The 14,185-nt window shown below is 40.6% G+C and overlaps 2 protein-coding genes across 2 annotated transcripts; both read left to right on the top strand.

Moving 5' to 3' along the window:
• The first annotated feature begins 521 nt into the window (after nt 1–521).
• On the top strand, nt 522–2,642 carry LOC149281394 (ciliary microtubule associated protein 1A-like). Its single transcript, XM_089499346.1, has 6 exons — nt 522–630; nt 759–959; nt 1,391–1,492; nt 1,708–1,829; nt 1,961–2,101; nt 2,532–2,642. The coding sequence occupies exons 1-6, from the start codon at nt 522–524 to the stop codon at nt 2,640–2,642; spliced, it is 786 nt and encodes a 261-aa protein (XP_089355472.1).
• Nucleotides 2,643–10,652: 8,010 nt separating this feature from the next.
• LOC149281393 (ciliary microtubule associated protein 1A-like) lies at nt 10,653–12,769 on the top strand. The gene is made up of 6 exons (XM_089499345.1): nt 10,653–10,761; nt 10,890–11,090; nt 11,522–11,623; nt 11,835–11,956; nt 12,088–12,228; nt 12,659–12,769. Exons 1-6 carry the CDS (start codon nt 10,653–10,655, stop codon nt 12,767–12,769), a joined length of 786 nt encoding a protein of 261 aa, XP_089355471.1.
• The last annotated feature ends 1,416 nt before the right edge of the window (nt 12,770–14,185 follow it).

Below are 14,185 nucleotides of genomic sequence, written 5' to 3'. Positions count from 1 at the left end.
TATGACGTCACAATCCTGTGATGCCATAAGCTGGATTCTAAAGGTTCAGGCATTACAAGTTTAGGTATTTTCTGTATGAACTGTGATAGTGTTTACACTGCAGTGAAAACAGTGCTTCAGGAATCTGGGAAATTCATTGGATTCACAGCACCAAACCTGACAGGTAAAACTCATCAGACAGATTCCATTTATCTTTGTTTCATCAGTTAAGAATTAAGCATTTTGTCCCAGAATTACTGTAGTTTTGTCTTGGAAAATATTAATTATATTTGCAGCGATCTATCATTGTTATTTTTATTATTTATTTCTGATATCCGGTACTGACGTTCAGCAGAATCATGACAAGCTGATGTACTTTTAAGAGCAGTAGTAATAAATGACAGATAATACTTTCCACAAGCACTATGCTCAAAGTTAGAGAACATGGGACAACAAGTCATATATCTATTGACAGGTGTGCTTTGATCTGGTTTGGATTACGCAGTCAGGCTGGTCACTTTTGTGCCAGGCCTAATCTCATCATGAGTACCGAGGTACCAATTGGAAGATGGAAACCTCACAGACCCAGAGGCCCACTTTCAGCCACGTACAACAGCCCAGGACCCAAGTATGGCTTGCCTGGGAGTACAGGTGAGTTGTGTATAACTCTAGATATATATTTGCTTCATATTTGCTGTTCTTTTTTCATCCACGCTCTGTTGATGTAAGAAACATGTCTATGTATTTAATGTCTCTGTCTGTTTTTGTTTCCTTCAAAGGCTATATTAACCATGACCCGTGCCAACCTCAAGCTCCTGCATTCAGCTTTGGCTCACGCCGTTTTAAGATCATGAATGGCTCTCCAGGGCCAGTACATTTTATTCCATCCAACATAACGGCAAAGGGCAAAGATGGCACCCCGTCTTACTCCATCTATGGAAGAACCAAGGACCTTAGTAGCTTCCAAACTCCTGGCCCAGGTATAGTGAGAAAAATACATAAGAGAATGTTGGCCTAATGTTTAGTCACCCTTATTTGCTCCTTTATGTTCACATAGAAAACTACTGGCTTTTATTGTAGGAAGATTACTGATTGGTGGAACCCCAAGAAATATGGCCTCTTAACCAAGCTTTCCCATAGGCCCCTACAGTCCATATCTTTCATAAGGGAATTACCAAACTTTATGTATATTTCTGCTGTGAATGTGGTACCAGCACTAGAGATGTGGTGGTTTTGTTGTTTTGGGCAAAAAATTAATGTTTATTGTGTGCCTTCTCATTCACAAGTCTGTGTTTCCTGTGCCATATTGTTGAAAATTTTAAGATAAAAGCAGTTTTGCGTTTTTTTTTCCTCATTTTCACATTTCTAAATCACATTTTGTAAATCCCACCAATGTGTTCTCTTTTCACAGGATATTACGCCCCTGAGCTTGCTAAGAAATTACCTTACCGCTCTGCTCCAGCGGTTTCATTTGGAGCAAGAACAAAGATGTTCAGCAATGACCAGACACCGGGTATAAATCATATCATCATAAATCATAGTGATTGCTGTGTATATATATATATAGTGATGCTTTTTCAAACATTAAGCATCCTCCACATTGTTTTTTACAGCTTCATTTTTAGCTGCATTATTTGTTTTATACATTTCTGCAGCTGTGAATTGTCCTCTATTTCATGAACCACCAACTTTATAATTACCAATTTTATACCACATGTCTTCCCCCAGGTCCAGCGGCATATAAGCTTCCCCCTATAGTGGGTTCAAACTTGGTTAGTAGATATGCTGTACCAAACCTGTCTGTGGGTGGCAGGAGGGAAATTGGAAGCATCTATGAAGACCTGAGGAAAGTGAGTATTTGACTATACCAAACTCTATCCTTCAATCCTTTAGTTCCATCTTCTGGATTTTTTTTTAACTGACATGTTAATCCAAAGTGTCTTTATATTAGTCATTCTCTCCTCATCTTTAATTTCTTTAGACACCTGGCCCAGGAACCTATGGCTCTGTGGATCCAAATAAATATCAATATAGGCCTCCTCAGTACAGCATGCATTCCAGAAACGCCATGCCTGGGGACTCAGCAAAAAAACCCAGCCCGGCATCCTACAAACCTGAGAAGGTAAGAGAAGGGGGGAATAAATTCAGGGGAGTAATGATTGGAAACCAATCAGTTGCCTACAATGGCTGGGTATAGATGAAGAAAACATTCAAGAGATTTAATGTTGGGTAATGGTAGCTACAGTTAGAGCATGATTAATAAAAAGCCCAAATACTGGGCATTAACATATATTGCACTAGAGTTGTATTTTGGGTTTGCTATTGTGTGGTATAGCCAGCAGTTTTGGTGGTTAGTCATAGTAAGTAAGTAATGAGAGCTAGAAAAAATTATTTTGGGGGTTACTGTTTTTTGTAGGGGAAATTGTAGGGATACACCTGCTGCTTGATTATTGAAAGATTGTAGTTGCTAGAGTTCATTTGTGTATTGTTGATACAGAGTGTGGTTGTAATCTGTGTCCTCGTTATCAGAAGTCTTCCTGTGTTCCCTGTAGGTTGTCCTGACCCGGCCTCAAGCGCCTAAATTCTCCTTTGGAATCCGCCACTCACCACATGTTGTGTCACTTATAGTGGATCTGGCAGATAAGCCAAAAAAGTATAACTGATCAACTTGGCAGCTCTCCCTTTTTTTTATCCTGGGATTTAGAGCGAGGGCCAAGTAGAAGAGATGATGTTATCTTGATGTCTAATGCATTGATTCAATAAATGGAATGTTATCCTACAACTTTGTGTGCATTTAATTAATCCTATGTTTAAAATGATGACTGACTAATTGTGTGAATGTGATCGTAACTGACACAACAAACTCATTTCCTCCTAGTAAGGAAAAGCCTTTCTGCTCTTTTTCAATGGTTGTATTATTATTATTATTATGATTATTATTATTATTATTATTATTTTTAAATACTCATTTTATTGAGAGAAGGAATTTCATCAAATATGTATACAGACAGTTTCTGCAAATACAAACATGATATCTGCATGTACATAAAATAGAAGCATTTGTGCATGGAACAAACTGTCCAATATCTTCATCATACATATATATATTTTCTATATAAATCTATAACATTTATGATTATATGATTGAAAGGCTATGGAATCCAGCTTTCCCTGTCATAATTTTTACAAAAGTTGTAACGTAAACTGAGTGTTAGAAAAGTGCAAAAATTGTATATATTCTTTGACATGTATTAATACGTTCCAAAAACAGTAAACAATAAAAAATAAAACTTGTGAAAACCAACTGCACAGCATCTCTTTTCACTCACTTTATTAAAGTAAGTCTCTAACCTTAGGGCTGCTTAAGGATCCGGCCCTATGTAAGCCTGAGGCATTGAGGAGCCACCAGATCAGCTAGATGACTTTGTAGGTGGATGGTGCACAACTGATGTGTTGCAGTACCAGAAAGAGTATTGGAATGTTTACTGGATCTTTAATTTTAGGGCATTATCTAATTTGTCAATAAAGTCCTTGCAGATTTGGAAGAATCTCTTGTCAAGACTGGCTTCCAAAAAAATCCATCTGCATTATGTACAGCAATTTGTTGGAGGTGAGAATCGCACCCTCTATAGGTATTTTCAATAACCCCTAAGATAGATAGTTGATGTCATATTTGTTTTGGAGATGTCTATGAGTCTACGGTATCCAGGCCATCCAGGCTGCAGAGCTGCATATCTCTGTTTTTCCCTGCCTCAGTTCCCATGGTTTGCTGTGGTCCGTTCCTGGATTTCCATATGCTCTGTTCTGTGCTTTTGATTCCTTGATTTCAGTCTTGCTCTTTGCTTCAGCTCTGTTTCCTTTATAAGGTGTGCCCCACATGTTATGTTTGTCTCAGTCTGCAGTCTAAACGTATGTCTCATTGCTATGTGTTTAGATTTCTTGTTTTGTTTGTTTAGTACCTCTGTAAGCAGGGTTTAGCGTTAGGACCCACCGAATATTGGAGTATTTTGGCGTAGTGGTGGGCTAAGCATGCTATGGCCATATGATGTGACGGAATCTCCAATAGTTATCTTATAGTCCTAGGCTAGTCCTGTATCCATGTGTGTCAGTATTTTGTGTACCTTTGCCCTCCTACCCTGTATCTTCTGAGGATTTCGGTTCCTCTCTCCTCTCCCTATGTCCCAGTTAAGATGTCCTATCCTTGCTTAATGGAGAAGTGTCCGTGGATTCCGGCTCTTCACTCCTTCCCCTGTGTTCCTTGCCTTGTTCCAGCCTGCAGCATCCTGCACATGATTCCAGTGCTATGTTTCATGCCTACTCCAGGGTCCCTGCAGGATATCTCCACCTTCTGGACAACATCAGCCGCTATGTCAGATTGCTGGTATGTGGCTGCTCAACCCTAGATGCCCACCCGGGTGAGTGCAGTTGCCCTGCACCAGGCCCTTTCCATCTCCGCTACTGCACAACAACTCCTGAACTCCATCTTTGGGCACTCTGGGTCTTTACAGTCGTCTGTATAGACCCAGTCCAATGTACATGTGGCAGTCCAAAAGGTTTTGATCATGGAACACTGCCACAGACAATGAAATGGATATGTTCCCTGTGTTCTGCACTTACTACATAGGTTATTTGTATAACTGGGTGGGGGAATAATACGTATAATGGGTAATTTTGAGGAACATGTCACTATATGTAGTGGAAGTCATAGCTTGACATTAGGTATATATATACTACATCACAAATGTTCAGAAAAGATCTCCCTAAATGCTATAAAGGAAAAGATGGTTTGGTGACTCTGTTCAAGAGATATTGAGTATACATTCATCGTATGTCACAGTTAATATGGATAAGGAGCCCTTCCTCATGGGCATAGGAACCCCTAAAAATCTGGGGGGACAGCATTTTCCCCCATCAGATCCCCACTTTCTCCCCATCGCTCACACTATCTACCCCCTCTCCCCCTTCTCACACTATCTAAGCACTCTCACACTATCTAAGCCCTCTCACACTATCTAGCCCCTCTCCTCCTTCTCACACTATCTACCCCTCTCCCCCTTCTCACAGTTTCTTACTATCTACCCCCTCCCCACCCTCCCTTTTCACACTATCTACCCCCTCCCTACCCTCCCTTCTCACACTATCTACCCCCTCCCTACCCTCCCTTCTCACACTATCTACCCTCTCCCTACCCCCCTTCTCACTAGCTACCCTCTCCCTACCCTCCCTTCTCACAAGCTATCCTCTCCCTACCCTCCCTTCTCACTAGCTACCCTCTCCCTACCGCCCCCTTTTCACTAGCTACCTTCTCCCTACCGCCCCCTTCTCACTAGCTACCCTCTCCCTTCCCCCACTTCTCACTATCTACCCTCTCCCTACCCCCCTTATCACTAGCTACCCTCTCCCTACCCCCTTCTCACTAGCTACCCTCTCCCTACCGCCCTTTGTAGTTCACTTACCCTGCAGTCCTGTGCTGGGAGCGCGAGGCCTCTATGACGTCATATGTCGGCGCTCAGCGTGAAGCGCCAGCACCGAGACAGACGCCTCACGCTCCCACCACTGCAGTCGGGGCAGTGCTGAGGCAGGCGGCGACGACGACAGAGGAGACAGAAGGACGCCGAGCAGTCGCTGAAAACAACCGCTCAGCACCCCTCTCTCTCCCCCCCCGTTCCTACGCCCATGCTTGTAATAATACATATTTATTTGTCTAGTACACAATTTAAAGCAAACCATATGAAAATACACTTATAAAATACAATGAATATCTCAGAATGTAACAGATATCAATTTAACATTGCATACATGGGCGTAGGAACCCCTAAAAATCTGGGGGGACAGCATTTTCCCCATCAGATCCCCACTTTCTCCCCATCTCTCACACTATCTGCCCCCTCTCCCCCTTCTCACACTATCTAAGCCTTCTCACACTATCTACCCCCTCTCCTCCTTCTCACACTATCTACCCCCTCTCCCCTTCTCACACTTTCTTACTATATACCCCCCTTCTCACACTATCTGCCCCTCCCTACCCTCCCTTCTCACACTATCTACCCCCCCTTCTCACACTATCTACCCCTTCCCTACCCTCCCTTCTCACTAGCTGCACTCTCCCTACCCTCCCTTCTCACTAGCTACCCTCTCCCTACTGTCCCTCCTCACTAGCTACCCTCTCCCCACCTCCTTCTCACTAGCTACCCTCTCCCTACCCCCTTCTCACTAGCTACCCTCTCCCTACCCCCCTTCTCACTAGCTACCCTCTCCCTACCGCCCCCTTCTCACTAGCTACCCTCTCCCTACCCCCTCTCCCTACCCCCCTTCTCACTAGCTACCCTCTCCCTACAGCCCTTTGTAGGTTCACTTACCCTGCAGTCCTGTGGTGGGAGCATGGCTTTACTGCTGAGCGCCGGCAAATGACGTCATATGCCGGCGCTCAGCGTGAAGCGCCGGCACCGAGACAGACGCCTCACGCTCCCACCACTGCAGTCGGGGCAGCGCTGCAGTCGGGGAAAACGACCGCTCGGCACCCCTCTCTCTCCTCCTGCTGCGTTTCTATTGGGGCGGGTTCCTATGGCCCTGGGGGGGGATTTCTTCATTATCGCTCCCCCCCACATGAGTTACTGGGGGGGATCTGATCATCTGTTCCCCCCGCCCCCCCCCCCGGTTCCTACGCCCATGCCCTTCCTCCCTGACAATCTGGGTTATTGATCCAGGGCTGAAAGGGGGAAACCCTCCAGTTTTATAAGAAACAGAACCTTGCCAGTTTCCAGGCCTGTACCGTTATTTTTAATAGTGGGTTCATTAAAGTTCTCAACCTGATCGAGCAGCACTTGCTGAAGACAAAACTTAAGGCAGAAAGACCCACAAACAACAACCAAAGACAGCTGCACTAAAGGCCTGGCAAAGCACAGGAGGAAACCCAGTGTTTGATGATGTCCATGCATTCCATATTACAAGTAGTCGTTGCCTGCAAAGGGTCTTTTAACAAAGTATCAACCCTTTCACAACAATCCAGGATGGATGTGCCAGACACGTCATGACTATAAATAGGTGTAGAAAGCGATCTACAATCGCTTTGTTCACCCAAATGGTGTTGCTGTAATGCCTTGATGTGAAAGCCTCAGCAGAAGCCCTGTGTGGCCCCTCCCCGGAAATCAAGGTGCACCATATATAATATGGCAAAATATGACTGATTTTAAAGGGCTTAGGAGGCGATCAACAATAAGCAATACATTCTAGGCAGAGGTATAAAGATAACAAAAATTTTCATATCTATCTTGTCCTCCTTTTCATTCATCTTCCATTTCATTCAATAAATCCATTTCACGCACTTTCCTGAATAAGGACATAATGCCTATCAGTTAAAGTTTTGCACTGTAGACTGGATTTTTATCTTCTTGTTTTTTACAAATTTCAACCAGAATAGGGAATTATATCTAAAATGATTACAAATAAAAGTGAATAAAATATATGAAGAAATATAACTGCAATGGATAAATGCTTCTGAAAGAGTTCATAAAACATGGCCTATATTGACCTATTACTCCATGTACTGAAATTTAAGGGGGGGAGGGGTGGATATAAAAAAGGTTATAATATCAATCAAATGTATTCAATCAAATGTGTTCACATACATACAAAGGAAATGTCTCCAGATAAAGTTGGAGTGCCCATGGGAAATAACAATGTTAACAAATATAAGATACTACTTAACAACTTAATATAACACCCATATAGCATCAAGAATATAAGGAAACAGCTATGAATATGGCCAACCAATGTTATCTGAGATAAGGAATTATACAGGAACAGAGACTATAGAAAAATGACACTAAACATCAGTAAGCAAGTAACACTTGTATTAAAGCATTATTAAGAACAGTATAACACAGTCTGGGGCAACATGAATACAATATAAACATATCTAACACAACTAACACAACAATGGTAGAATAGTAAATGAATAAGAATGGCTTTTCTATAGCCCAAGATAAAAATATGTAAAATAAAAACAAGTTTGTAGCAACTTTCACTAAAACAAATCTACTTCTACCTTCCAGGGGAGTCCTCCATCTACCGCTCGCACTGATGTAGCTTGCACCTTCAGTGTTTGCTTTTTGCATGCTGTGTGATTTACCTTGTGTACTCCTACCAGTTTGTTCCCTTAAAGCTATAGTACTTGTTGGATCCCTATTTACCTTTTTGACCTCCTGGCTTCTGACCTTGCTTCTCCCTGCACTCTGTGATTCTCTGTTGACCCGACCTTAGCTAAGTACCTGGACTTTGTGTTACTCTGTTATCCTGACCTCCGCTAACACTTGGACTCTGCTTTCTTCTTTAACTACCTTACCTTGGTGTTATTTGCTTCATTAAAACCACTGCCTGCTTTGAACCCTAGGAAAGTTTGTGGCTTTTCTTTTTGTAATCTTTGCGCTACGCTCCACTGACCCAACCGCGAAAGAAAGTGAGGGGGGGGGATTCATGGTGGGGAGGATTATGATGATGACCGTGATGTAAATAAGCCAATCCAACAGGTCATCGACACGTTCAAATAAATGTCTAAATAAATCGAATTATGTGGCTTAGTATACTAAGTGCTTTATTACAATAATGCAATACTTATTGCTGCTTTTACAACATGCATCACTAATTGATGTAAGTTTTGTGTGTGTTTTGTTCCCCACGAATAACTTTAATTTATTATACTAACTTTTAATGCAAAACATCATTTGACAATCGATTTATGATCTGGAATGAATTACTTGCACGCAATAAGAGTTAGCCTGAGCCTCTGAGAAGATTTCCCTGTTAAATCTATCTATCCAACCTCCTTCTGCTGTATCACGTGGTCCCAGAACGGACAAGGGATTGGGCTTTACAAGAGCAATTATTAAACTTTTTTTCCCTTTAGACCTTGCATTTTTACCTTATTTGTCAACAGTCACAACAGCAATATCTGATATATATATATATATATACACTTATCCATATCATTTTTGATCCATTGTACAGCGCTGCGGATTATGATGGTGCTATATAAATACATAATAATTACTCTTGCGTGGTTAAACAATTAGGCTTTTCACACCAATGAGCGTAAGCATATTCGGAAACTTTATAAGATGGCCACGAGATTATTCTCTGTATTATAAAGAAATTGTTCTGTAACAAAGACTGTTTGGTTGGCTTTCTAATGGTGGCACGCAAATGGTTAAAATAAAGGTCAGTTTAACAAATGTCAGGAATTGAAGATGATGTAAATTAAATAAAGATCGATACAAAATCATATCAAAGATTAGCATGAAATAAATACTTTTGTTGTGCTGTAAAAGAAAACATGATGTCAATGTGTTTATAAAATGACTGTAGAATTATCCTGTAGTTGGAATAAGATCCCTAATATTCAGGGTTAAACTAAGTGTCCACGAGTATGGTTGTAGGTCGGTGTTGGATTTAACTATGTGTTATCCGTGATCCGCCATGCCACAGGGCAATTTGTAAGGCTCTCATAAGGCATATTCAAATTGCTCTCCCAAGGGTTCCTCTTTGAGACCCAAATTCCTCCCCAATGTCTTTTTTTCTGGGCATGAGTGTATCCCAGTGTTCAGCGGCTCGACAAGACACAATGCTTGGAAACCAACTTATGTAAATCAAATACATTATTACTATATTACTGTATTAGTACTTAGTCCTTGTCTTGTGAATATTGGTATTAAAGTACACTTATCTCCTAGCAACATATATTCATTACCAACCAGGCTTATATATGATGGAAGCAGCCACCTTCACTTCCTGTTTGTATGCTCTCCATGATTATAAATACACAGGAATATTTATAATTATGGTAACAAATTCAGTTCGAGTGTGACTTGTCCTTCTAAACCGTCTATATGAGAAATATTATCTATGTGATTGTTTTTCTGCAAATAAACACTAGGATCTATTCTATGGTGCAAACAAGTCCTTTTCACAAGTAAGCAATGGCCATGGCTTATTTAACCTATACCACAGCCATGTCTCATTTTTAAATATATCAGACACGTGGAAATGTGAAACACCCAGCAGTGTGCGTTAAATTAAAGGGTAGTAGTACATTTAATAAGAACAGAGATTTACAAGGAAGGAGGGGGACAGACGTTATGTGTGTGAGTGGAGGAGTATGACGTCACAATCCTGTGATGCCATAAGCTGGATTCTAAAGGTTCAGGCATTACAAGTTTAGGTATTTTCTGTATGAACTGTGATAGTGTTTACACTGCAGTGAAAACAGTGCTTCAGGAATCTGGGAAATTCATTGGATTCACAGCACCAAACCTGACAGGTAAAACTCATCAGACAGATTCCATTTATCTTTGTTTCATCAGTTAAGAATTAAGCATTTTGTCCCAGAATTACTGTAGTTTTGTCTTGGAAAATATTAATTATATTTGCAGCGATCTATCATTGTTATTTTTATTATTTATTTCTGATATCCGGTACTGACGTTCAGCAGAATCATGACAAGCTGATGTACTTTTAAGAGCAGTAGTAATAAATGACAGATAATACTTTCCACAAGCACTATGCTCAAAGTTAGAGAACATGGGACAACAAGTCATATATCTATTGACAGGTGTGCTTTGATCTGGTTTGGATTACGCAGTCAGGCTGGTCACTTTTGTGCCAGGCCTAATCTCATCATGAGTACCGAGGTACCAATTGGAAGATGGAAACCTCACAGACCCAGAGGCCCACTTTCAGCCACGTACAACAGCCCAGGACCCAAGTATGGCTTGCCTGGGAGTACAGGTGAGTTGTGTATAACTCTAGATATATATTTGCTTCATATTTGCTGTTCTTTTTTCATCCACGCTCTGTTGATGTAAGAAACATGTCTATGTATTTAATGTCTCTGTCTGTTTTTGTTTCCTTCAAAGGCTATATTAACCATGACCCGTGCCAACCTCAAGCTCCTGCATTCAGCTTTGGCTCATGCCGTTTTAAGATCATGAATGGCTCTCCAGGGCCAGTACATTTTATCCCATCCAACATAACGGCAAAGGGCAAAGATGGCACCCCGTCTTACTCCATCTATGGAAGAACCAAGGACCTTAGTAGCTTCCAAACTCCTGGCCCAGGTATAGTGAGAAAAATACATAAGAGAATGTTGGCCTAATGTTTAGTCACCCTTACTTGCTCCTTTATGTTCACATAGAAAACTACTGGCTTTTATTGTAGGAAGATTACTGATTGGTGGAGCCCCAAGAAATATGGCCTCTTAACCAAGCTTTCCCATAGGCCCCTACAGTCCATATCTTTCATAAGGGAATTACCAAACTTTATGTATATTTCTGCTGTGAATGTGGTACCAGCACTAGAGATGTGGTGGTTTTGTTGTTTTGGGCAAAAAATTAATGTTTATTGTGTGCCTTCTCATTCACAAGTCTGTGTTTCCTGTGCCATATTGTTGAAAATTTTAAGATAAAAGCAGTTTTGCGTTTTTTTTTTCTCATTTTCACATTTCTAAATCACATTTTGTAAATCCCACCAATGTGTTCTCTTTTCACAGGATATTACGCCCCTGAGCTTGCTAAGAAATTGCCTTACCGCTCTGCTCCAGCGGTTTCATTTGGAGCAAGAACAAAGATGTTCAGCAATGACCAGACACCGGGTATAAATCATATCATCATAAATCATAGTGATTGCTGTGTATATATATATAGTAATGCTTTTTCAAACATTAAGCATCCTCCACATTGTTTTTTACAGCTTCATTTTTAGCTGCATTATTTGTTTTATACATTTCTGCAGCTGTGAATTGTCCTCTATTTCATGAACCACCAACTTTATAATTACCAATTTTATACCACGTCTTCCCCCAGGTCCAGCGGCATATAAGCTTCCCCCTATAGTGGGTTCAAACTTGGTTAGTAGATATGCTGTACCAAACCTGTCTGTGGGTGGCAGGAGGGAAATTGGAAGCATCTATGAAGACCTGAGGAAAGTGAGTATTTGACTATACCAAACTCTATCCTTCAATCCTTTAGTTCCATCTTCTGGATTTTTTTTTAACTGACATGTTAATCCAAAGTGTCTTTATATTAGTCATTCTCTCCTCATCTTTAATTTCTTTAGACACCTGGCCCAGGAACCTATGGCTCTGTGGATCCAAATAAATATCAATATAGGCCTCCTCAGTACAGCATGCATTCCAGAAACGCCATGCCTGGGGACTCAGCAAAAAAACCCAGCCCGGCATCCTACAAACCTGAGAAGGTAAGAGAAGGGGGGAATAAATTCAGGGGAGTAATGATTGGAAACCAATCAGTTGCCTACAATGGCTGGGTATAGATGAAGAAAACATTCAAGAGATTTAATGTTGGGTAATGGTAGCTACAGTTAGAGCATGATTAATAAAAAGCCCAAATACTGGGCATTAACATATATTGCACTAGAGTTGTATTTTGGGTTTGCTATTGTGTGGTATAGCCAGCAGTTTTGGTGGTTAGTCATAGTAAGTAAGTAATGAGAGCTAGAAAAAATTATTTTGGGGGTTACTGTTTTTTGTAGGGGAAATTGTAGGGATACACCTGCTGCTTGATTATTGAAAGATTGTAGTTGCTAGAGTTCATTTGTGTATTGTTGATACAGAGTGTGGTTGTAATCTGTGTCCTCGTTATCAGAAGTCTTCCTGTGTTCCCTGTAGGTTGTCCTGACCCGGCCTCAAGCGCCTAAATTCTCCTTTGGAATCCGCCACTCACCACATGTTGTGTCACTTATAGTGGATCTGGCAGATAAGCCAAAAAAGTATAACTGATCAACTTGGCAGCTCTCCCTTTTTTTTATCCTGGGATTTAGAGCGAGGGCCAAGTAGAAGAGATGATGTTATCTTGATGTCTAATGCATTGATTCAATAAATGGAATGTTATCCTACAACTTTGTGTGCATTTAATTAATCCTATGTTTAAAATGATGACTGACTAATTGTGTGAATGTGATCGTAACTGACACAACAAACTCATTTCCTCCTAGTAAGGAAAAGCCTTTCTGCTCTTTTTCAATGGTTGTATTATTATTATTATTATGATTATTATTATTATTATTATTATTTTTAAATACTCATTTTATTGAGAGAAGGAATTTCATCAAATATGTATACAGACAGTTTCTGCAAATACAAACATGATATCTGCATGTACATAAAATAGAAGCATTTGTGCATGGAACAAACTGTCCAATATCTTCATCATACATATATATATTTTCTATATAAATCTATAACATTTATGATTATATGATTGAAAGGCTATGGAATCCAGCTTTCCCTGTCATAATTTTTACAAAAGTTGTAACGTAAACTGAGTGTTAGAAAAGTGCAAAAATTGTATATATTCTTTGACATGTATTAATACGTTCCAAAAACAGTAAACAATAAAAAATAAAACTTGTGAAAACCAACTGCACAGCATCTCTTTTCACTCACTTTATTAAAGTAAGTCTCTAACCTTAGGGCTGCTTAAGGATCCGGCCCTATGTAAGCCTGAGGCATTGAGGAGCCACCAGATCAGCTAGATGACTTTGTAGGTGGATGGTGCACAACTGATGTGTTGCAGTACCAGAAAGAGTATTGGAATGTTTACTGGATCTTTAATTTTAGGGCATTATCTAATTTGTCAATAAAGTCCTTGCAGATTTGGAAGAATCTCTTGTCAAGACTGGCTTCCAAAAAAATCCATCTGCATTATGTACAGCAATTTGTTGGAGGTGAGAATCGCACCCTCTATAGGTATTTTCAATAACCCCTAAGATAGATAGTTGATGTCATATTTGTTTTGGAGATGTCTATGAGTCTACGGTATCCAGGCCATCCAGGCTGCAGAGCTGCATATCTCTGTTTTTCCCTGCCTCAGTTCCCATGGTTTGCTGTGGTCCGTTCCTGGATTTCCATATGCTCTGTTCTGTGCTTTTGATTCCTTGATTTCAGTCTTGCTCTTTGCTTCAGCTCTGTTTCCTTTATAAGGTGTGCCCCACATGTTATGTTTGTCTCAGTCTGCAGTCTAAACGTATGTCTCATTGCTATGTGTTTAGATTTCTTGTTTTGTTTGTTTAGTACCTCTGTAAGCAGGGTTTAGCGTTAGGACCCACCGAATATTGGAGTATTTTGGCGTAGTGGTGGGCTAAGCATGCTATGGCCATATGATGTGACGGAATCTCCAATAGTTATCTTATAGTC

Source organism: Sceloporus occidentalis, unplaced genomic scaffold (assembly GCF_023333645.1).
Source record: "Sceloporus occidentalis isolate IW3139 unplaced genomic scaffold, rSceOcc1.0.p SCAF_133, whole genome shotgun sequence".
NCBI lineage: Eukaryota > Metazoa > Chordata > Lepidosauria > Squamata > Phrynosomatidae > Sceloporus > Sceloporus occidentalis.
Note: the sequence above shows the minus strand (reverse complement) of the source record. Positions and strands in the feature narration are given on the sequence as shown.